At 41.9% G+C, this 24,342-nt stretch overlaps 1 protein-coding gene across 1 annotated transcript in view; it reads left to right on the plus strand.

The window, feature by feature from the left end:
* COL6A5 (collagen type VI alpha 5 chain) overlaps positions 1 to 24,342 on the plus strand; it is a 110,214-nt gene that overhangs the window by 31,376 nt on the left and 54,496 nt on the right. The window contains exons 13-28 of the mRNA XM_064277323.1: positions 1,405 to 1,476; positions 1,820 to 1,846; positions 1,940 to 1,984; positions 2,074 to 2,127; positions 3,730 to 3,792; positions 4,452 to 4,517; positions 4,913 to 4,966; positions 8,776 to 8,811; positions 10,069 to 10,131; positions 11,499 to 11,561; positions 12,589 to 12,651; positions 14,380 to 14,442; positions 16,160 to 16,210; positions 16,299 to 16,334; positions 21,507 to 21,569; positions 22,588 to 22,650. Of these exons, the coding sequence (XP_064133393.1) occupies positions 1,405 to 1,476; positions 1,820 to 1,846; positions 1,940 to 1,984; positions 2,074 to 2,127; positions 3,730 to 3,792; positions 4,452 to 4,517; positions 4,913 to 4,966; positions 8,776 to 8,811; positions 10,069 to 10,131; positions 11,499 to 11,561; positions 12,589 to 12,651; positions 14,380 to 14,442; positions 16,160 to 16,210; positions 16,299 to 16,334; positions 21,507 to 21,569; positions 22,588 to 22,650 (882 nt within the window). The remainder of the gene's footprint in view (positions 1 to 1,404; positions 1,477 to 1,819; positions 1,847 to 1,939; positions 1,985 to 2,073; positions 2,128 to 3,729; positions 3,793 to 4,451; positions 4,518 to 4,912; positions 4,967 to 8,775; positions 8,812 to 10,068; positions 10,132 to 11,498; positions 11,562 to 12,588; positions 12,652 to 14,379; positions 14,443 to 16,159; positions 16,211 to 16,298; positions 16,335 to 21,506; positions 21,570 to 22,587; positions 22,651 to 24,342) is intronic.

Genomic DNA, 24,342 nt, shown 5'->3' on the forward strand with positions numbered 1-24,342 from the left:
GAGGGCTTGCGAAGAGAAACAAATCTTGCAAAATAAGTGACTTCAGTCACAACAGTTCTTGAAATAGAGGGAATCAGGAATTTCTGTATGATGTGAAAATTCCACAAAATTTTATTTTCTGATGCCAAAGGTTAACCTAAATGTGAGAAATTGAACAAGAAATTTAACTTCTTTTCCCTCCGTTTTCTCATCTGTAAACACACATTCCTCTGGGACACAGGATATCCCAGTTTACAAAATAAACGCTAAGAAAAAAGCCCTTCATTATTCATCCTGTACTCTCGGAGGGCCTTGGAGACCACCAAAGCTAGGATGAGAGTACTTTGAGTGCGGGGAATAGTGTCACCCCACCGACGGGCTGTGAATCCATTGAGTGGGAAGCCAGAAGCTTTGGGTACTTTTCAGCAAGGTATAATATGGCCATGGCTAGGCCTTCTGCTTTTCTGGGGTACAATTGCCTCATCTGCCAGGAAGGAAAGAATTAAGCTCATTAAAACCTGTTGCCATCAGGTCAATTCCGACGCATAGTGACCCTGTAGGACAAAGTAGAAATGCCCCATAGGGTTTCCAAGGAGCAGCTGGTGGGTTTGGATTGCCGTCCTTTTGGTTAGCAGTCGAACTCTTAACCACTGCACCACCAGAGCTCCAAGCTCATTGCCTGCCTTTATTCATGAGCAAACCATGTACCTGGCCACTCACCAACGCTGCACCGGGCAGAAGGGACACGACAGTGCCAGAGACAGCTGGGGTCCCTGCCCTCAAGGAGCACAAAAATGTTCTCTTGAGGCCCATTTTACTCAACATTTATCTGTACCTAAATATTTCCTGGGAGAAGCAGACTTGGTGGGAAACACGTCATTGACCTTGAGCGCTCGTCCCAATTTGTATGAATGGTCTAGCTCAGATGACCCTTCCCGGGAGGACTGGCTCTTCTCATCTTTGCACTCTTGTAGAGGTGTCACTTCCCATCGACTGTTGCTGCTCAGCTCCAGTCCCCTGGCACCAAGCCGCTACTTTTCTGTGAGCAACGCTGACTCTTCCAAAGTAGCATTAGGGCTCTGGACCAGACGTCGGACCAATGTATTACCGGAGAATTTAGAATGTGGCTGGAAAGTGAAGTGACTTCTGAACCTTGGGCTGTGCTGTTGGGTGGGGGCGTGAAGTAGCTGAACTCTTTCTGTACCTTTTTGTGATATTGGATCTATAAGGAAGCTCTGAGAGTTGACAGGGGAAGTTGTGTGAATATAGGGGAAAGATAGGTTAAAATGAATGAGCTTGTGGGAAGTGTTTCTTTGTCAAAAACTCAGAGTGCCCATGTGCTCAGCATAACTCTCTAAAAGTAAACATCTGGCAGTTTCTGGCAAAAGAGTCACTTTGGATACCTCTCTGGGTTCCTTTTCTTAGGGAAGACGAGGAGAATCAGGACCCCCAGGAGAGAAAGGGATTGCAGGATGCCTAGGGGAGAGAGGTCAAAAGGTAAGGCTTTACCAGAAATGTTATTTGAAGATCACTCTAACACCCTCTCCCTCTCATTTCTATTTCTTCCCTTCCACATTTTCTCTTTCCCATAACCTCTCCATCTTTCCCTTTCTCCAGTTAGACCTGTTAGTTTCCTCCACTGACAATTAATCACGCTTCTTAGTAGTCTTGAGGAGTTTTGAGCATTAATTAAATTCCATCTCTAACCTCTTTGTGGCAGAAGCAACTAAAGAAATACACAATAATTCACTTTTGGTGGGCAGCCCCTTCCTACTCCCATGGCCTATGAATCTACATTGTGTCTTTGATATGTCGGTGAGTGATATTTCGTCTTTTCCAGGGAACCAAAGGATATTCTGGATTTAAGGTACTGTAGTGATTTCCTTGTGGCATCAGTTTCCCAATAAACATGTAGCTAAAGCTCACCTTCCCCTGATTTCTGCCCATTGCTGTTTCTCAGGGAGAACACGGAGAGGATGGGATTGATGGAATAAACGGGGAAGAGGTAAGCCATTTTCCCTTGAGCACCAGAACGTTGTCATGAGGTTGATTTTTTTTTTAAACAGGAGTTTTGTTTTCTTTGTCTTCTTTTAGGGCTTTCATGGAGTCCCTGGAATCAAGGGAGAAAAAGGTGACCCAGGATCCCAGGTAATACTTTTTAATACGTAAAAGAAAGAAAATTTGGTGGCAGAGACAATCTTGACTGCTGTATGTCAGTGGCTATGGGAGATAAAACTGACAGCTGACTTTACCAGATAATAGGGACCTTGTACCACTGAAGAGACGCTGCATTCCAGTTTGAGGAAATCTGGTAGCTATGTAATTTTCAAGAATTTCCATCTAGACAAGTTCAAAGCATACAGTACTCTTCTATGGCCATGCTTTTCAGAAACCTGGAAATAAATGCTTCTGTCTGTCAGTGGCTCCTGTGTTTTCTTTACTGCTTCAGAAAAAAAGTGAAAAAGCAAGAGAAAGAGACCAAATTATTTGGGGGGCTTTGGTGTAGCAAATCACAGTGAAACATTTTCTAAAATTTATTTCAACTTATTAATATCTGCCTACTTGGTTCTAAGAAGCTATATTTTTATGTTCTGATCTATTTATCAAATATTTTTGAGCACCTGGCATGTGTCAGGTATTGAGTTATGTGCTAAACAGTCAACAATGAGCCACACGGTTCTACAGCTCTTGTCTTCAAGGATCCCACGGTCTAGCTGGGGAATCAGACATATGAACAGCTAATTACAACACAGAATCTGATGAGGCCATGTCACAGGCATCTACATGGGAGCCTAGAAAAGGCCACCTAACTCAACATGGGGGGCTTAGGAAGTTTTCCTGGAGGAAAGGGTCCCTGAGATGAAGACATATAGGAATTAGCAAGGCGAAGTTGTGGAAGAAGGGCATTCCAGGCAGAGGGAACAGCATAAGCAAAGACATGAAGGTTTGGGGGCTTTGCAGGTGCCTCTGCCTGGTGGGAGCATTAGAGTACATGCAGCAGGAGCTGAGGTTCAGGAGCTGGTGGGAAGAGACCAGGAGGGCACTGATGAGCCACGCAGAGGAGTTTGCCTCTTAACCAGTAGGCAGTTGGGAGCCTTTGGAGGATTTTTTAGCTACAGAACGAGAATCAGATTTGCATCTTAGGAAGATTACGTGGCAGTACTGTGGGGGATGTTGGAGATGACATAGATGCAGGCAAGGACAAAAACAAATTTTCAGTAATCAAGGTGAGTGGTAATGAAGTCTTCAAGTAAAGCAAGGGCAATGAGAAGAGCTCCAAAACATATTAAGGACATAGCAGGGCCGGGGCTGGGGTGAGGCAAGCATTTAACGAGGGACTCACTCCCAGCATTAGGCAAAGAGTGAGTGCTTCCTTCAATGTAGCACTCTAAGTACCTCACTGCCTTCACACTAGTCCCAGTCCTGGGACATAAGATCTCCAGATCTTGGTGACCAGAGGAGCAGCAAACAGGAGTCAGTCAAAGTGACATTAAGGAGCCTGGCTTGGGCAAGTTTAGCTGGGGACCAGCTGGGTTTGAGGTGACAACGGAACATCCCTCTGGAGGTTTCGTGTAGATAATTTAATTATAGTTGTCACAAGTTGCTACAAGGAACATATCTGAGATGGAAGAAGATAACGTGGAACATTTTATCTGATTGATTTCTCATACACGAAGACTTGACATTTTAACACCATCATAAAAACTTTGTACAAGCTAACTCAGATGCTCTCATCTTATTTTTTTTTAGGGCAGCCCAGGTTTCAGAGGCCCCCCTGGGGGACGTGGGGAGAAGGGTTTCCGAGGGGATCCTGTAAGTTGGCTCTGAATTTTGTAGTTACTCCACAGTTCCTATCTCCTTTCTCTTTGTGTATCCTGCTAACATTTAGGCAAATGTTTGTCTGGGGAGTGGGATTGGCAGATGTTGGGTGAAGGTTTAGATGTTTGGGAAAAAATTGTCTGTATCTGATAAGGGCTGATTATACTAAACATTCAGAACTGGGCAATACAGGTTCATCTTATTAAAATCCTTTATTGTCTATTGAACCTTTCAGGTTCCTTGGCGAGGGGGCAGGGGGAATTCCCATGGTTTTGAATACCGGGATTCTGATTTTGTGGACCTGCAGATTACCTATTTGGAGACTTGATTACACGAGAATCTGATTACATATTTGGGGCAGTGGCATAGAATGTTTGGACTAGTGCATCAGTAAGGCTGCCATTTCAGAGAAGGGAAAATCACCTTGGCTTCAGTAAGCACTTTTATAATTCTTCATTTATCAGCAAATGTCCTTCAAACTTGGGGAAATATTGCTTTCATTTTTTCAAAACTCCTATGAGTTTCAAAGATGGAGAATTTTCTCATACCCCTCTTCCCTTAATTCAAATCAGTTTAGCACTCAAACATCATACCATTTTGTGGACAAAGCTGATGTGACTTGATTCTGAAATACTTTCTAAATCTTCCTCTAGGGTGATCAAGGACAAGACAGTAACATCAAAGGACAAAAGGGCTCCAAAGGAGAACAAGGAAGACAAGTAATTAGATTTATTTTACATACCTGAGTTGATTTATTATGTTATGGAGTGGGGGCTTTTATAAAGTCTAAATGAAGAAAATGATTTAGTAAAATACATAACTGTTCTGTCATTCAACAAACGCCTCTAAGATCATATTAAAATAAGGTATGTCTGAGTAGATTACACTTCAATGGAGAAAATTATGTTTCTGAAAGTCATGTTCTATTAGAAAACTTACAGTAGCAGTGCGTGTTGCTGTACCTTATAAAGGATATATAAGGCATCGTGTTAAAATGCAGAAATATTTTAACTGTTCTGCTGTTTTAAAAATGCTTGAGGGTCTGATGCTGATGCCTTATAATTGCTTCAGAATCTTTTGCCCTGTGATCTTGACAGAACTATTGCCTTTCTAGGGTAGACCCGGACAGAAAGGGACACAAGGCAGTCCCAGTCCTAGAGGAAGCACGGTGAGTATTTCCACGGACGTTTATTTCCCCTCCTTATCACCAGAAGATGCCGAAAAGCCATTCAGAGTATTTGTGGCTATAGCCAGCTGACCAAGGGATCTGATACATTTATAGGGTTTCTGCATCTCGGTACTATTGACACGTTAGGCTGCGTAATTCTTTGTTGAGGGTGTCCGTCCTAGGGATTGTACGATGTTTAACAGCATCCTTAAGCTTTACCCACTACTGTAGCACCTACTTCCCCCAATTGTGACAGCCAAAAAACATCTCCACACATTGCCAAATGTCCTCTGGGGACAAAATCATTCCTGGCCAAGTACTATAAGATACAGCCTGCTCTTTCCTTCCCACTTTCTAGATGTTTTTGAATGTCTTTGAAGAGAGTCAATGACTTTAACATAAAAGTCCTCCCCTACTAGCTTGGCGTCTTGGAGCTTACATCAGACTCTATGAACTGGGTAAACATACTTCCTTTCTCTTCACATGCTGCCCTTAGGAAAGAGTAGCCGCAGAATTCTTACATTCACAGAACAATCTTTAAAGGGCCAAAACACTGGAGAATAAGGCCAACCCAGTAGCAACCTGGGAGTTCTAGGGTAAGTTTCTAGTGTCCCGTGTGATATCAGGAGCCCTGGTGGTGCAATAGTTAAGTACTTGGCTGCTAACGAAAAGGTGAAAAGGTCAGTGGTTGAAACTGACCAGCTGTTCCCCAGGAGAAAGATGTGGCAATCTGCTTCTGTAAAAATCGCAGCCTTGGAAACCCTATGGGGCAGTTCTACCCTGTCCTACAGGATTGCTGTGAGTCGGAAACCACTGAATAGCAATGGTTATTTTTCTTTTTTTTTAAATGTGGTATCAAGGCTACCACAGCATGAAACAGGGCCATTGGATTTCCCCATCTCTTTAAGGAACAACCAAGAAATCACCTTTCTCTTGTGTACTACGGAATTTAGAGATGATGTTTAGAATGTGTGAGAAAGTCCTCTAACACATGCTCAGCGTGGAGGTCATAAAAAGAGAAGAAGAGTGTCCAAGGTCCTAGAGCTGGCCCTGAGTTTTGTTCAAGATGGAACTGAAAATCCTTGGCTTTCTTGTCTGTTACAAATTTGGAATCTTCTCACCACTTTGGAGGCGGTGGCTGATTGCCCTTCCCTCTGTGATAGAGTGGAGAAGTGTGTTTTAATTGCCCTTGCCTGTGTTTATCTTGAATCACTAGTCTTAAGGGAAAGAATCTGCCATTGGAGGTTAGACTTCCCATTGCTTCTGGTAAAATTCTTTGGGTCTTTGCCCTCATCTCCACACAAGAGAATTAAAATGTAATCAGAGGAAGCCTTAGATCAGCAAGCTGAGCTAAATGCTATAAATTTTCAAGATAACTCTCTATGAATTGTTGTTGGTTTAAGAGAAGATACTTTTAGTGTGAAATAGCTTTGTCATTCTCACACCCATTAAGCTAAGAGCTTTTAAAAAAAGAGATGCCAGAGGTTGGGATTGATACTTGGACAACTAGTTGATTACTTTTAAATCAACCCAAGTCATGAGGCTCACAGCTTCCTCTCTGTTTTTACCCACTTCCCTACTGTCTCCATTTTTACCCACTTCCCTACTGACCTCCTTCCTTTGCAAACTCTTTTTTCCTGGATTAAACAAGGCAACGGGGACATAAAACCACGTCCAGCTTTTCTACCCTCTCCCCATCTTTCCAGTGAAGGATAGAATTTTCTATGAGGGTTTGGTGATCTTTAACCAGTCGCCATAGAGTTGATTCCAACTCTTGGTGGCCCCATGTGTATCAGTAGAACTGTGCTCCATAGGGTTTTCGATGACTGCTTTTTCAGAAGTACATTTCCAGGCCTTTCTTCCCAGGCACCTCTGTGTGGACTCGAACTGCCAACCTTTTGGTTAGCAGCCAAGCACAATAACTGTACCATCCAGGCCCTTTTCTTTTGCCTGCCGCACAGGGAATACTTAAAGATAATAATATTTACATTTGTATAGAGCCTACTTTGAGCCAGGTCCTGATCAAATCACTTTAAAATATTAATTTATTTATTCCTCACAACAGACCTATAAGGTGAAAAAAATTATTATTAATTTGCCCAAGGTCACAATAGCTAGGAAGTGGTGCAGCTATGATTTGAACCCAGATCTTCTCACTCCGGAGTCCATGCTCCTAACCAGCCTGGCTAAGATCTATTGTGCAATTGCTATGTGCCGTGCAGGCTTTAAACAGCAGAGCTGAACTCAAAAGACTGCCCGACTTCTAAGGGCATGTCCCTAACTGGTATGCTGCTCTGTGTGACACAGAATAAACATTATTTTATACTTGCTTTATAGTGGAGACAGAATTACGATGCATAGAAACCCCCACAGCACCCTCGACCTTTGTTTACCGTTTCTTCTCCACTTCCATACTGTCAGGAGAACTGACAAACTAGTCACCCCAGCGTACAAACAGCCGGCAAGTTACAGTGTGTTAACTTTTCCCTAAGGGTATCTGCATTTTGAAAGCAAAGAGTACTTTAAATAAAGAGGCAGAACCTCGTTAGGAGAATTCTAATCGTCAGGCAGCCTAAAACCAGTTGTCATGGAGTGATTCCCACTTATGGCGACCCCATGTGTGTCAGAGTAGAACTGTGCTCGATAGGGTTTTCGGTGGCTGATTTTTCAGAAGTAGATTTCCAGGCCTTTCTTCTGAGGCACATCTGGGTTAACGTGACCCTCCAACCTTTTGGTTAGCAGTTGAGTGCCTTAACCATTCGCACCACCCAGGGACGACTCCTCAGCCAACAAAGAGGAGGTGACGTTTCGCAGGTAGTTTATTCTGAGGAACTTAAGAAGGTGAGCAGTTGAAAGAAAACGGCATTTCTTGTCAATATAACAATCTCCATGGTGATTTTCTAAATGAATGAATGAAATTTTGAATAATGTTAGTTTTGTACTTAAAATAATCATAGCTGTCTGTCACAACACAAAGTGAACTGAAAAGTTGAGACATTCCATGACTCTGTCAAAGCAGAGGCTTGCTAGGGAGTGAGGGAAAGAGAGTAGTAGATCTTAGCATTGCTGTTTAGCGAAAAAGAAATCAAGATCTGGGGCCTGAAGTCATCTTCTTTCTTGGCTCCTCTCTGGAAAGGAGAAGGTGAGGCAAAGACAGCCACTAGATGGAGAGCCTGAGCTAGCAATGTGAAATCACTTCTGGACAGGTTGCGGACTGATTTCAGCTTCAGGGATCAGCCTGGCTTTTCCCAGATGAACCTGGCGGCACTTGGACCGCCATAGAGTAGAAGAGACACCACCAGCCATTTCCTCCTTGTGAATCCCATTGAGACAAACCTCAGTGAGCCCATTTGAAGCACTGTCTCTGACAATGTTTTGCTTTTCCCCAAGATGCAAGTCAGCGGGCGGGCAAGGGCAGACAGAGATGGGCGTGGCACAGCTCTTTCTCACAGGGAAGGCTCTGATTAGCAGTTCTTTTGGGGGATTTACCAGAGTGGGAAAGGACAGGCTCTTCAGGGTGATTTGATTCTCCAAACAGCCTCCTGCATGATTGGCAGAGGTTGTCAGACTGGAGCTGGGTCGGTAATGACTTTTAGATTGGTTAGCAATCAATCCCCCAAATGTTAGGCTGTAATTAAGTGTCCAGTGTGTGAACTCATCTATGGAAAGCACTTCAAGGGAGACATTTCTGTGAGCTGCTCATTACTTATATCAATCAGAGGTGTAAGGAACGAGAGATCCTGGTTTGCCTCAAAGGAACCCTTCCATCCAGACACCCACACACTAACATGTCATCTTTTCTGTTCCAGGGAAGAGAAGGCCAGCAAGGACTCCCAGGTGTCCCGGTAAGTTTCCTTCCTTCCTGTCCTCTGTGGTAGGTGGGAAGAAGGCGATTCCTCACATGCAAATAGGTAATACTGAATGAAAGTATGTGGTAGGAAGCACAGAGTGCTGAGTATGGTCCCATCTATGGTGGGAAACGCAAGTCCCCATCAGTTCAGCTGCCCAAGAACAGGATAGGCCTGGCCTCAGGCAAAGGATCCTTCACAGAGACCTCACAGTAAACAGAATCTGTGCTTATTCTCCATTTAACTGCTTTTCGTATCCATTTGGAATCCATGACAAGAGAATGAAATTCTTCCTTAGATAAACAAGCAAAAAAAGAAAACAAGAAAGCAAGCAAGCCGGCGTGGGTTCATTCCTCACATGGTAAACCTGTTGCCGTTGAGTCAATTCCAACTCATAGCGACCCTATAGGACACAATAGAACCTCGCATAGAGTTTCCAAGGAGCACGTGGTAGATTTGAACTACAGACCTTTTGGTTAGCAGCCATAGCTGTTAACCACTATGCCACTAGGGTTTCCCCTTAGAGAGTAAGAAAGAATAAATCCTCAGTACAGTAGGAGTGACCTAGAGCCTAAGAGCCGTGAGTTAGACAAAATAGGACCTATGTACTGTATAGGTCATAGTGACCCTGTAGGATAGAATAGAACTGCCCCATAGGATTCCCAAAGAGCAGCTGGTAGATTTGAACTGCCGACCTTTTGATTAGTAGTCAGTCTCTTAACCACAGTCAGAACCGAGTCGATGACAATGGGTTACTGTACAGGTGCTATCGTAGTTTCCCAGTGCTGCCATAACAGAAGTATCACAAGCAGGTGGCTTTAAAGAACAGAAATTTATTTTCTCACAGTTCAGGTGGCCAGGAGGCTAGAAGCCTAAATTCGGGGCACCGGCTCTAGTGGAAGGCTCTGGGGGAGGATCCTTGTCTCCCCTTATGTAGCACCAGCATTCCTTGGTTCCTTGGCGATCTTCATGTGCTGTCTACCACCCTTCCCGCCCCCATTTGTACTTTCTACTCTCAGTGTCTGTGCTGCCCCTTAGAACTCAGAAGTGATTAGGTTTAGGGCCCTGTGGCCTCATTAACATAACAAAGAAAATCCTATTCCCAGAAGGGATTCCTGCCACAGGTATAGGGGTCAGAACTCCAGTACATATTTTGGGGGATACAATTTGATCCATTATAGTATATTATGTAGGGACAATCTACATGGAAACTATATGGAGAAAATCTTAACACTGAGAATGCTCATTCATCAGGGGGAGCCAGGAGATTCTGGACTTGATGGTGCACCAGGAGGTAAAGGATTTCAAGGACCACAGGTGTGTTGGAATATTTGATAAATATTGATAAATAATGCTGATTTACCCCGGTAGGAAGAAGACAGGTAGTTTTGTATAAAAAAATAAATGAGAAAATTTTAATCTGCCCCCTCCACATGGTACCTATTTCTGGAATTCTGCATTTCCCTCTCTGGGTGGGTGATTTTGCTCCATCAAACCTGTTCCCACATTTGCAGTTTGCTGGTCACCCTTCTCTAGAGGAAAGGTATACTCTGTGCTCATCTGATATTGTGTCTGCATAGTAGTAATAATGATATATTATACCTTGATATTATATTAATTGATATATTAATTAATGTCAGAATCAACAAATTGGTTTTCCATAACTGAGGTCCTGAACACAGACACCCATGAAAGAAGGTTAGTTCATTCAACTCACCTAAAGTGAACTCCATTGAGGGTGACAGCACTCCTGGAATATTGCAGATAGGGCTTTATGTGAACCACTCACATTTGATTATGGCCATATTATTTGTTATATGGGTATCAGAAGTCAGGGCTTCTCCATCTTCTCTTCTTTCTTCCATGCCAGAAAGCTACTGGGGCCATGCCTAGACCAGCTAGTGGGTCCTCTAGATGTAGTAGCCATGGAACCAGCCTGGAACCATTCTCAGCCATTTAGTCAGGAATGACAAGTGCCTCAGACATTCCAGGTCCCCTTTGAACCTATGAGCCATGAGTTAGATAGAATAGGACCTATGTACTGTACTGTATAGGCAATTAGCCAAGCCTGGTCCATTGGCTCCTGCCACCATTTGTACTGGGCAACCAGATCCTATTTCATGCCTGGTGCTTTGGTAGTGAGCAACCTTACTGAGACATCTAGTTTTGACTTCTATGTAAGAGAACCATCTCAGAACCATGGATTTGAAGGTAAATATGGCAGAAACATATGCTTTGATTCCTCCAATAGGGGTCTGCTACTAAATGCCCTTTGTCCTAACTTGAAACAACATTGCTCTCTATTTTCCATATTGATAAACCCCATCAAGAGCTCCTTTGGATTCTTGTTTATGTCTTACTTCCTTTGTCTTTGGGCTTTCTTTTCCTCTTTAGTCTTTCTTTGTCATCCCTCCCTGATGGAGAGGGATAAAGGTCATATACCCAGGTAGGGAATTCCCTAATAAGATCTGTACCACTGAGTCAGATCTGCCCCCAATTCCTCTTCTAATATATGCTCAATCTCACACTTTAAAGTTTGTTTTCAGTCTTTTAATAGTTAAGCAAGAGGTTACCTGAGGGGTTAGATTGTTTTTCCATTGGGGTATTTCAAAAGCACTAACCAAGAAAACCAGTTTTTTCATTGACAACTGACATGTAATATGTTTCTTTTGTTACCACTCAAGGGGCTAAATGGAATTCTTGGTGAGAAAGGAGAAAAGGGAAGCCAGGGGAATAAAGGACCTCAGGTGAGGGACTCAGAGATACTACGGTAAATGGCCTCCAATCTTTGTTTTCTTCCTACTTCAAAAATACCTTCATATATGCTTTGTTTTCTATTATCCACATATGGATTACTTCATTTGGGATTAACGGGGGAGGGGAGCAAGTTTTTAGCCCAGTTTGGATTCCTGGCACATAGCTTACACACCTTTCTTTCTCCTTCACTTGGGTTTTACTCGGAAGCAGAGACCCGTTTCATTGGCCTAAAAAAAAGCATTTGGTGGAATACAAATATTGTTGAATAATGAGCATTTCCTCCCAAATTTGATATATTATTCTGGTTTTTATAACTTTTAAAAATTATTTGTACCACTCATAACTCCGTTGATTATAGATATTTGAAAGTGATTCTACAAAGATCCCTTGCTATTCAAATCTAGTTGATTCTTAAACTCCCATCTCAAATTAGCCATCTGAATCTGTTTGGTTCCTGAGTTTCTGAGAGTGAGTAATGACAGTTTGGAGGATGAAGGATTTGTATGAAAATTTTTCTGAATCTGTTCAGTTCTTCGACTCGTAAAGAGTTCAAAAGGCAAGGGATACCTGCATTTGCTCAGATATACTCCTAGCATGTTCGTGAAAGGCACTTCTGCTCATTTTAAAAAGTATCCTGCATCCCATTATGTATGTACACATGGCACAGAGGATAGCCATGGCAGAAGGCAGCAAGTATCTAACAATATCGAGCATTGCAACAACTTTCCAACATCTAGAAATAGAGTGTGCCAAGTAAAGGGCACCTTTTCTTTTCCTCACCAAGGCACCATACAGGCTAGCGATGTCCCTGCAGATGAACGTTTTGGTCCTCTAACTGAGACTTCACCTGAGCAGTGGTTTCAGCCAAGATGTCTCCCTCTCCCTTGGGTGACTGGACTCTTTGTGAGGAGGCATCAAGGGGTTGTTGGAACTGCCATGAAGGAAAGTGAAGTGTTTCTAATGAGTTTTCTGAGAATTGCTGCATCATCAACATTTGTGTCTCCCCTTTCCTTTAAGGGATCTCTGGGACCAGTGGGACCCAAAGGGAGCATTGGGGAACCTGGACTTCGGGGCAAAAAAGTAAGTGTTGTTTCTAACAATTGCCCCGAGATCATCTTTAAACCTTAAACCAAAAGTATCCCCTCAAATCTTCTTACAACCAAACAGTAGTTTAGTTTAACTAGTAAAAAATGTCTGCCTTAACATTATGCTCTTTTAAGACCTATCTATGTGGAATCAAACTGACGACAGCAACTGGGAAGATTAGATAGGAACCTTAGGGGGCAGTGAGTGTATGTTAATAGGGGAGGAACAACTCAGAAAAGGAGGGTGAGAATGGTTCCACAACTTGAAGAATGTTATCCGTGTCACTGAATTGTACGTGTAGAAATTGTTGAATTGGTGTGTGTTTTGCTGTGCATATTCTCAACCACAACAACGAAATAAATAAAATTAAAAAATAAAATACTGAAGCAAAGTATCTCCATTCTCTTCCTGATTTTCATGTCAGTTCCTCACATGATTGAATCCAGGCACTATCAATAGGCCACCAGCTTTCTGCTAATATGTTCTCTTCCTTCATTGCACAGAGAATTGCTAACTGTTCACTTCCTCCATGAAACTGCACCCATTTTACAAGGAGACGCAGTAATCTTGTCCCTCATGAAACAGCTCTGAAAATCTCTTCAACCCCCTGATTTTCTGAATGCGTGAATGTACTCGGTGGTAGAGTTGCTCCAGAACCCAAATCTTCTTTTTCCACGTGCAGTTCTGTAACTCCATCTGCCACCTGAGATGCTTCTTGTGGAGACTGTCAGAGAGCAAACCACTGGCCTCACGCCCCTGCTTAAAACCTTTCTGTGACTCCCCCATCCACCCAGAGCCAGGTTCACGGGCCTGTGATACAGGTCTCTGAGCTTAGAAGGACCCTGTGCCTAGCTTAATGCTCCACCTTCTTGAAATTTTTAATAATTTTTGAACAAGGTACCCCACATTTTCATTTGGCCCCACCAATTATGTAGCTGGTCTTGCCTTCCCCATTGCCCTCAAGAAAATCTCCAAATTTTAAAGTAGCTTACAAGGCCCTTTGTGATTTGACCCTGTTTACTTCTATGGCTTCACAGCTCATCTCTCTCCTACCCTCCATGCCTGGCATCCCAGAGACCCTACATATTGAACTTCTCTCAGTTCCTAGAACACACCTGCCCTGGCTTCTCGCCAATGCCTTTCCTCTACCTGGCTCATACTCACCCCTCCCTTGCCTTTCCCTAGCTCACACAACTCATCTTTTAAGCCCCAGCTTCTCTGGTCCTGGCCTTCAGGCAGCCTCTGGCCCACAAAATCTAATTTAGGTTGCCCATCTCTCTGCTCCCATAGCCCCCCAAACTTCATCACGCAGTATAATAATTGCTTGTCTAATTTTCTCTTTTCCCAGTCATACTACGTTTGGTGAGGTCAGGACCATGTCTTATCATGTTTAATGCTGTTCATTTTCCAGGACAAGCAGTAACTTTAAACGGGCAAATAAATCAGTAAATGAATCAACTTCATTTGAGTAAATTTCCCATTTTTTGCCTTCCTCTTTAGCCCTCGTACAGCAACAGGAAAGCAGTACTGGAATTGATCCCGGCGCTATGCGAGACATATGGCCTGCTTGTCTTCAGGAAGATCATTGTTTCTCCCCCACCCTTCCTTACTGAGCACTAACCCTCACTGACAGCCTTGGATCTCCTCATCTAGTGGATAGAACTTCGTAGGGTGGGAACCAAGTCTTGATTTACTGATCTGAGGCTCTTCTCATCTCACTAGGGAGAACCGGGAATTCTTGGAGAGCCAGGGCCAGTGGGGCAAACTGGACAGAGAGGAAAACAGGTATGATGTTTGGGAAGCTTTATCCTTTCCCAGCTCCAAGCACTCAGTTCTGGGGTAAAGAGAAGGGGATTGATACTGTCAGCTTCAACATCTGGGGTTTGAAGGTATTTCAGCATCTGGGAGGATGTGGGGGCATTTCTCTCACCCCTCAGCACTCATTCTAAAGCCAGGCTGTCAATGGGAGAAAGAATGGTGCCAGGGAGGGAGGATGGATGCAAAGAGGAATGACTTAGAACAGGGCATTTCAATATTTTAACATCAGTAGGGCCGTGTAGCTGCACGCCAGTTTATAAACAGCACCACCCATTTGTCTCCCTTTCTTGCAAGACTCCATGGTGGCAACGAAAACTGTGGAGTAGGACCAAGAAACAGGGCATTTCTTTTTCAGGCCTGAATTCTGTTCCACAGGCTCAACTATACCAAGGTCTCAGCCCAGAGAACAAGGAGAGGCCCATCTAGGGACAATTTCTTAATCCTTTTTTTAAAATAATATTTGATTACAGAAGTGATGCCTAGATATTGCGGAAAATTTACTAAGCACAAAAAGAGGTGAAAGGGGGAAGAAAAGAAAAATGTACCCATAATCCCACCACTTTGAGCTCTTCAGCATTAGCATCCTGGAGATGTCAGAAATAGGATCATTGCAATATACTCTATTTTTCCTTCTCAGCTATGTATCATGAACATATTTCCATGTCATTCACTTTTTTCCCTTAGTGTTAATTTAAGTAACTTCAAAATAGTCTACCAAATATATATAAAAAAAAAATTTTTTTTTTTTAACATACCTTAGTTTATTTGACCAGTCTCTTACTATTGGACGTTTTGTTTCCAGTTTTTCACTGTCATAAGCAGCACAGCAATGAACATTCTTTTACCTAACTAAATTTTTGGGCAAGACCATAATTAATTTCTACATAGAAATTTCTAGAAGTAGCATAGCTAGGTCAAATAATCAATACATATTTAATTAAGGCCTTTAAGCCTTATTGTAATATGCCCTTAGGAAAATTCATACCAAAAATAAAGCATTCATATGTTGGCAGGCAACCCTGGTGGCATAGTGGTTAAGTACTACGGCTGCTAACCAAAAGGCCAGCAGTTCAAATCCACCAGGCGTTCCTTGGAAACCCTATGGAGCAGTTCTACTCTGTCCTGTAGGGTTGCTAGGAGTCAATGGCAACGGGTTTTTTGTGTTATGCAAGAGAGTGCTCACTCAGGGTATCCATACCAACAATGGGTATTGTCTGTCTCCTTTTTTTTTTTTTTCATCTTTTCCAATTTTATTGACCAAAAAAAATGGTATCTCATTATGATTTCAAATTGCATTCCTTTGATTAGTAGTGAGGATGAACATTTTCCCACATGTCTTTGGTCGTTTGTGATTAGTATTTGGGATATTCCTTACCCATGTCCTTTGGACAAGCTCTTACTTTCCCAGGTGAGTTACTGCCACTGATTCCATGAGTCCTGAAGGACCGTCCCTCTGCTTTCCACAATGGTGCAGAGTGAAGCTGGAAAAGAGGTACAGGGAATCCTACCAGAAAGTGAGGAAAACTCAGCAAAACCTAGTAACTCTCCTGTTCCCAGAGTTCAGGTTCACTGATTAAGCCCCCACCACCTTGAAGGCCCCAGTGCTTCCCTCCTGACACCATAATCTCCCAATTACAATTAATTCTCGATTTTGGGAAATTGAAACTAACCGGTGTGTTCACAGGGAGATTATGGCATCCCAGGCTACGGTCAGGTGGGACGAAAAGGAGCAAAGGTAAGCGTGGAAAAATTATTATTTTAATTCATGAGTCAAATCTAAAGTGATGTGCTGATTTCTTTGTCTTTTCTGCTGTGAATTATAGGGCCCACGAGGATTCCCTGGAGATGTGGGACAGAAGGTATAGTGCACATGACTTTCTTTTGAAATGACTGTAACTTTAACCTTCTGTTTGAGGATTGAAATAAGCCTTTTGGTCTGAATGAAATTAAAAGAAAAAAGCAGGGCAGGTGTTTTCCCTGGGCTTCATGAGGAAAGGACTATACTGAATTCCTTTGAATCTTTAAATCACAAAAGATTGGCCTGTTCTTCGTTGCCTGATGCTCAGTGTCTTGAAAGCCATTGTTTCATATATTTTGCTCATTGTTTGGTTTTTCAGGTAGGAGGGTAAATCCAGTCCCTGTTATTTCATCTTAACCAGAACAGGAAGTACAGTAACACCTATTAAATCAATGTAGTAGAAATATCAAAAGAGAAAAAAACTCTGGAATAGTGTTCTCAATCTGAAGTAATGGGCCATGAGCTACACACCAAAAACCAAAGCAAATTTGTTACTGTCAAGTTGGTTCTGACTCAATTTGACCCTATAAGACACAGTAGAACTGCCCCATATATAGGGTTTCCAATGAGCGGGTGGTGGATTCAAACGGCCGAGCAAAATTTTGGTTAGTAGCGGTAGCTCTTAACCACTGCACCACCAGGGCTCCATGAGCTACAAGGACATAAATTTTTTTATTGTGTTTTAAGTGAAAATTTACAGCACAAGTTAGTTTCTCATACAAAAATTTATACACACATTGTTATGTGACCCTAGTTGCTCTCTTTATAATGTGACAGCACACTCCTCTTTTCTACCCTGGATTTCCCATGTCCATTCATCCAGCCCCTGTCCCTTTCTGCCTTCTCATCTCTCCTCCAGACAGGAGCTGCACCTTTAGTCTTATGTATCTACTTGAACTAAGAACTCACTCTTTGCGAGTATCATTTTATGTCTTATAGTCCGGTCTATGTCTGAAGAGTTGGCTTCGGAAATTGTATTAGTTCTGGGTTAACAGAGAGTTTGGGGGCCATGTTTTCCGGGGATCCTTCAGTCGCAGACAGACCATTAAGTCTGGTCTTTTCACTAGAATTTGAATTCTGCACCCCACTTTTCTCCTGCTCTGTCAGGGACTCTCTGTCGTGTTCTCTGTCAGGGTGGTCATTGGCGGTAGCCATCTAGTTCTTCTGGTTTCAGGCTGATGGAGTCTCTGGTTTACATGGCCCTTTCTGTCTCTTGGGCTCATATTTTCCTTGTGTCTTTGGTGTTCTTCATTATCCTTTGCTTCAGGTGGGTTGGGACAAATTGATGCACCTTAGATAGTCGCTCGCTAGCTTTTAAGACCCCAGACGCCACTCACCAAAGTGGGTTGCAGAACATTTTCATAATAAACTTTGTTATGCCAATTGACCTAGATGTACAAGGACATAAATTAAAAAAAAAAAAAATAGATCATACCTACTTGTGGGACCAAATTTCTGGGGATTTTTTATATGTAATTTTTTTTTTAATTGTGATTTGTGTTTTTCTTTGATGGTTTTATTGTTGGAATTGTACAGGTTTTGTCCTAGATAGGTGTTCATAACCACTTGCCAGAGCTACAGCAACAGCCTCCAAATGGTCCACATTGTGATCTCAAGGTCAAGTTCAAACCCTTTACATGACCCAGAACACCTTCCACAACATGGCTGTTACTCACTCTCCACCTTCATCTCCCTTGCAGCCTTGGGCTTTGTACTCTAACAAAATCAAAGTGTATTTCTGTGCTCACAGTGTACTTCTGGGCCTTGGCTTTTGCAGTTTCTCTACCTGAATCACTGCCTTCCTCCTTCCCACCTTCTCTCACTAGCTCCTACTCATTTTTCGAGTCTCAGCTTAGCATTCATCTCTCCCAGGAGGTACCCTGCATCCTCAGATAAGACTGAGAGCTCCTCCTTTGCCCTCCAATGGCATTTACCACCACGTATTGAATTGATCCCCCACTATACTGTGAGTGCCTGGGAAGTATATCCTCAGTGTCCTCATTCACCTGTCTAATTTTGTGTCCAGCCCAACAGAGAAATGGTGAGAGCAGAACTCATTGGTCAATACAATTGGGACACTATATGGTTTGGTCAGATTTGGATCACTGAATAAGAAGTGACAAAGAGAACATCCCAAGGTTAAAAATCATTAAAAATTGCTCGTCCCCACATGGGGGGTTAAAAAGAAGTTTCTTTTAATAATTAATGTTTTTGGCTAAATAATCAATGAGTGAATGAGTTGAAGAAATGATGATGGAGCATATTATGTTAATTCATCCATCCGTTTATCCAACTAACATTATGGTGCATACTATGGGCAAGGAGACCCAAAGAGTACTAAGATGTAATTTATGCCCTCAAAAAGTAAATCATCTAGCGGAGATGCTTTCGTCTAAATGGATGGTTCTGTCTAAATGGATGGTTCTCCTGGTTCTGCTCTTTAAAAATGAAATAGTCATCTTTTCTAAAGACCACTGATGATGAAGCAGTCAGCTTGTGAAGGAGTCACAGTCTTCCAAAGTAACTTAACCAAACATGTGATATGAGAAACCGGACTCCTTGATACCTTTTACTGTACCTCCTACTTCCAGTTCAAAGTGGGACTGAGTCAACTGGGGTCACAAATACTTTAGGGCTAAAAAAAATTGTATTGTGTGCCTCTTCTCTTTTCATTCCCAACTCTCTGAATGTTTTAAATATGAATAAACTGTACTTGAGGTATTTTTGACAAACTTGGTCACCGAACTTTGCTTGTGCCGTTAGTGGGAGGATATAATAGTGTTGTTGGGAAAGATGGAAGCCACCTGACACAAATGCTGTCCTCTTTCTCTTCATTCCAAAACTTTGTATATTCTTTCTTCTCTCCCAAATATGATGAAGAAGTATGCCTCCCAGCACCTAAACTATTCACCTGGACAACATTAAATTTAAAATTTCTTCCTCAGGGCAGCTACATCCTTGATGTCAATTCCAGGGCACTCAGTTTTTACAATAGAATTTTCCAAATTTTTTTTTAATTGTGATTTAAGTGAAAGTTTACAGCTCAAGTTAAATTCCCATAAAAAAATTTATACACATATTGTTATGTGATATTAGCTGCAATCCCTAAAATGTGATAGCACACTCCCCCTTTCCACCTCGGGTTTCCTGTGTCCATTCAACCAGTTTCTGTCCCTTCCTGCCTTCTCATGCTGCCTCCGGACAGGAGCTGCCCGTTCGGTCATGTGTATTTGGTTGAACTAAAAGCACTTTTCATGAGTATTATTTTATGTTTTATATTCCAGTCTCATCTTTGTCTGAAGAGTGGGCTTAGGGAATGGTTTTAGTTCTGGATTAACAGAGCACCTGGGGGCCATTGTTTCGGGGGTTCCTGCAGTCTCTGTCAGACCATTAAGTCTGTTCTTTTTACATGAATTTGAGTTCTGCTCCCCACTTTTCTCCCGCTCCATCCGGGACTCTCTGTTGTGTTCCCTGCCAGACAGTCATTGGTGGTAGCCAGGCACCATCTAGTTCTTCTGGTCTCAGGCTAATGGAGTCTCTGCTTTATGTGGCCCTTTTGTCTCTTGGGCTCATATTTTCCTTGCATCTTTGGTGTTCTTCATTCTCCCTTGCTCCAGGTGGGTTGGGACCAATTGATGCATCTTAGATGGCCGCTCGCAAGCTTTTAAGACCCCAGATACCACTCACTAAAGTGGGATGCAGAACGTTTTCTTAATAAACTCTATTATGCCAGTTGACTTAGACGTTCTCTGAAACTATGATCTCCAGGTCCCAGCCCCAGCTAATCTGTCCCTCGAAGTGTTTGGTCATGTTCAGGAAACTTCTTAGCTTTTGCTTTGGCCCAGTTGTGCTGACTTCCCCTGTATTGTGTGTTGTCCTTCCCTTCACCTAAGATGATTCTTGTCTGCTATCTAGTTAGTTCAATTTTCGACATCCTCAATCCTCAATCTCCCTGAAGGACTGTACTTAGTCATCTGTCTTAAATTCACTCCTCCCTTTGCCTACATGGCATATTTCTCCCTTTGTCTTTCTCTCTGTCGACACACTAGGTCTTCTCTTCCTCTTCCTATCTCCAGGTATCCTCTCAAGTTTAGTTCTTGGTCTTCTTCTTGTTCTCTCCGCCTTGGTAATTTCATTCAATACTCTTGGCTCCAGCTACCGCTATCTTGCCTTCATTATTGTGACCTTCACTTTCTCTTACCTGAATGATAACAATATTCTTCTCATCGGTTTTACACTTCCATCTTGTCTCTGCTTCAGCTAGTCCCAAACACCGCAGTCACTTAATTTTTTTCCCGAAGCATAGCCCTGATTGTGTTACTCTCTTCATCAAACATCTTCCAGAATTCCTCACTGGCTACCAGACTGGAATCTAGCTCCATGCTCTGGAACCAGATGTGCCCTTCATTTCAACCAGAGCTGCTCATGTTATCTCTGTTTTAGACACTGGGATTCTGTATAAGATCTCCTTTTTGAGAAAGTGTCTAGAACAGTGTACTCCATATAATTAATGCTCAAATTAAAATCTGAAAAATGGTTTAAAAAAAAAAGTGGAATGCCTAATTAATCAAATCAAATCAACTATATGAAAACAGCCAATTTTCTAATCCTTTTTAAAACAGTGTTTGTAATTGATGAATCACCAAGGCAGAGTTTATTTCCTTGGGTAGGGAAGGGGATAGGCAGTTACTATATAAATAAATGTTAGGGCAAGCATTCTTATTTGAGAAAATAATTTTCTAATTTACTGATAAAGGGAGGAAATTAGCATACTTCAATTTACTGAAAAAGGCATAATTAGCATATTAATAAGTAACTACGAAAACAAGTTCCTCACCAAAATCAGAGTAAGTTTTTTTTTTAACTTCAGCTTTTTCAGAAATTATTTATGACTTTAGGAAGTAATTCATTATTTAGTGTTTTATGTAATCAGTGCTCTATATGTTTTCCTTGATTTTTAGGCATTTTTCTTTGAATATTCTTGGTGACTGATTGGATAGCGATTTCACTGATAATTTATGCATAAATATTTGTATTATTAGAAAATATCTAAGTGTGTTAATGGCTTAGTTCCAAATGACAAGAGAAAGTGTTGTACTGACCTTCGTTAACGTGTAGTATATTTGTTGTAAGATTAATTAGGTTTTGATTTTGGAGATCATTTTTTCATAATATCAAGATATTTTCATAGCAAATATTTTGCCATCTTGATTTCTTCTTTCTGAATCTTCAGGGTGATGTTGGCAATCCTGGAATATCTGGGGGTCCCGGACCCAAAGGATTCAGGGGACTAACAGTAAGTGACCCATAATTCCAGGAGTAATAAACGTTTCTTTGGAAGACTCTGACGTTGATGTTGTAATAAGAAATATGGGTTATTGATCCAACCCAAGGGCATCTGAAATCTCACTTGCTAGCTCTGTGACCTTCAACGTACCTTTTCAGGGTCTTGACTTCTGTGACATGAGAGTTGAACTAAGTGACACCTAAGGTCATTTTCAGCTCTAAATGTCTGAGGTTCCATGAATCTGAACTATTTTAAAGATTTACAAGATGATGACTGGTGGTTCCAAGAAATGTCAGTGACTTCCAGTCTTTTCTAAGGCACATATTAAAGCCCAGAATAGTAACCCTGTGAATGAAAATAAAGCTGCCATCATTCCACTGTGTCTCTGAGAGTTCTTTGATGACTCCATTAAGGAAGGCTGTTGAGAACTTCTAATTAGCAAATTGCAGAGTAGGATATTATGAGTACTTAAAAAACAAGATGCTCAGAGAAGCAGCCATTCATTTTAAAGTTTGAGCACAGTATCAGTGGCCATTATCAGTGTGAAAGAGAATCAATTCAACAAATACTTTCCATCTGGCTGGGTAAATTTCTTTCGCACCCATACCCATCACCTTGAGGTATGGGAATGACATAGCCCACCCATGTCTTCTTATGTGTATAGGGAATCATTTTCCTTATTTTATCTTTTCCAAATGGGAAGGGTTGTTGTTGTTGTTTTTGTTATTAAGATCTCTGTGTGCCCTAGTATATTAGCTTTGCCCATTAGCTCCAATCCCAGTTTATGACTAATTTAAATTTAAATGCAAACTTAGTGCCAGAGCAAAGTCTGTCACTAATAAAGAGGCTAAGAGGGAAATGGATGTTTACCAAGGATTAAGAATGGCTGATATATATTACAAGTAACCAGTTTACCTGACTTGAATGAATAGTCTCTTTATTATTTTTTTTTTTTTAAGTTTCGTTAAAACTGTGATAGTTCCCCTGGATAGAAGATGTGGTGATTAACGCATTTTCCTATCTGTAGCTCACTGTAGGCTTGAAAGGTGAAACGGGATCTCCAGGATCCCAAGGCCTTCCTGGACGGAGAGTAAGTATGCCCATGAGAACTAAGTAGTGTTTAATGGTTTCTAGGGTGTTCAATAGAAAGGGCACAGAATTTCAAGTCAGAAGGATTGGGTTCAAGTCCAAGCGCAGTTTCTTACCAGCAGTATGCCCTTGGGCTAGTCACTGGCAGCACAGTGGTTAAGCACTTGGCTGCTAACTGAAATGTCAGCAGTTCAAACCCACCAGCCCCTTTATAGCAGTCTGCTTCCCTTAAGATTTACAGCCTTGGAAACTCTATGGGGCAGTTGTACCCTGTCCTATAGCATTGCCATGAGTCGGAATCAACTCGATGGTGAGTTTTTTTTTTTTTTTTAACCAGCTCCAGGGGAAGCTGTGAGGATAAGATAATCAAATGTGAACACTCCTTGTAAACTATCAAGTGCAATGCAAATATTAGCTGTCACTGTCATTTATTACGGTAGTTCTTAAAAGAGGGATGGAACTGCATAAACGTCCGAAAGGTGTTAAGGCTAAGTTCCATCATGGCAGACAAGTAGATAGGGTTCTCCAAAATGTTAGGCCGCTATTATTCCCTTCCTATCCACAAAATTGAGACTCTAGAGAGATCTGGAAATATAACCACAACTTCCCAGTATGATTTCATTACAAAAGAAATGTTATATCCCCTGGAAGTGTTCCCAGGCAGAGTCAGGGCTGCCTCCCGCTGATGAAATTTCCATATCTCTATTTTAGTACTTCTCACATTGTTATAATGATTTATTTACATGTCTGTCTCCCCTAATGAGCATATCCAGGTAAGAACTAAATGCTGCCAGCACCAGTGTTTTGTGTAGGAAGCCCAAGGCAGCCTTGCATAAGCAATAGAAAAACCGTTATCTTGTTTTGTGCGTCGTGCATTGGAAGACGTTCTTACTATCTGGAGGAGAACTTCATCCTGGGACTTTATAGAGAAAACAAAAAACATGGATGGTTTTGTGGATGACTAAATCTACCTCAGAATCAACTAACCATAAAGAATACCCTGAGATAACCTTTTCTTCTTTCTCATTGAGGAACTGATGAATGTCATTAAACGTGTGAATGAGAATGTAGTATCTGGGCTAATTTTGTCCAGCCTCGATTTATCTCCTGTCCAGATTCTGGAGCTCCTGTTTTTAGCTCGCACATTATCCTGGTCTTGTGCCTGGCCCCTGCTGATCAAGACCGGGATGTGGCTTCTTTGTCTCGGGCCCTTGAGCCTTTGCTTAATAACTTGCTCAAGGCATTGTCTTTCAGAACATATTCCTCCAAGGTTCTGATCCTCTGTAAAATGTGTGCTGCTTATTTTATTTCTTAGCCAGAAAACTTTTCCCATCTCTATTTAAGTGGCTCTGCAGGCTTTTCTATTTTCTGCCATAACTTGTAAAAGGAAGCATAAGACTCTGTTTTACTGAGATGCAGAAAAGAATGATGCACCCAATGGGTAGAATCATGAATGCCACAACAGTTCTGGTTAACATTATCAACACACAGGTAATCCTGAATAACCATTTTATAGGCCACCCAAGCATTCAGCAGACACTTAGATGTTGATTGGATGAATGGGTAATTGGATGGATGGATGGATGGATGGATGGATGGATGGATGGATGGATGGATGGATGGATGATGGATGATGGGTGGATAGGTGGATGGATGGATGGATGGATGGATGGATGGATGGATGGATGGATGG

Source organism: Loxodonta africana, chromosome 27 (assembly GCF_030014295.1).
Source record: "Loxodonta africana isolate mLoxAfr1 chromosome 27, mLoxAfr1.hap2, whole genome shotgun sequence".
NCBI lineage: Eukaryota > Metazoa > Chordata > Mammalia > Proboscidea > Elephantidae > Loxodonta > Loxodonta africana.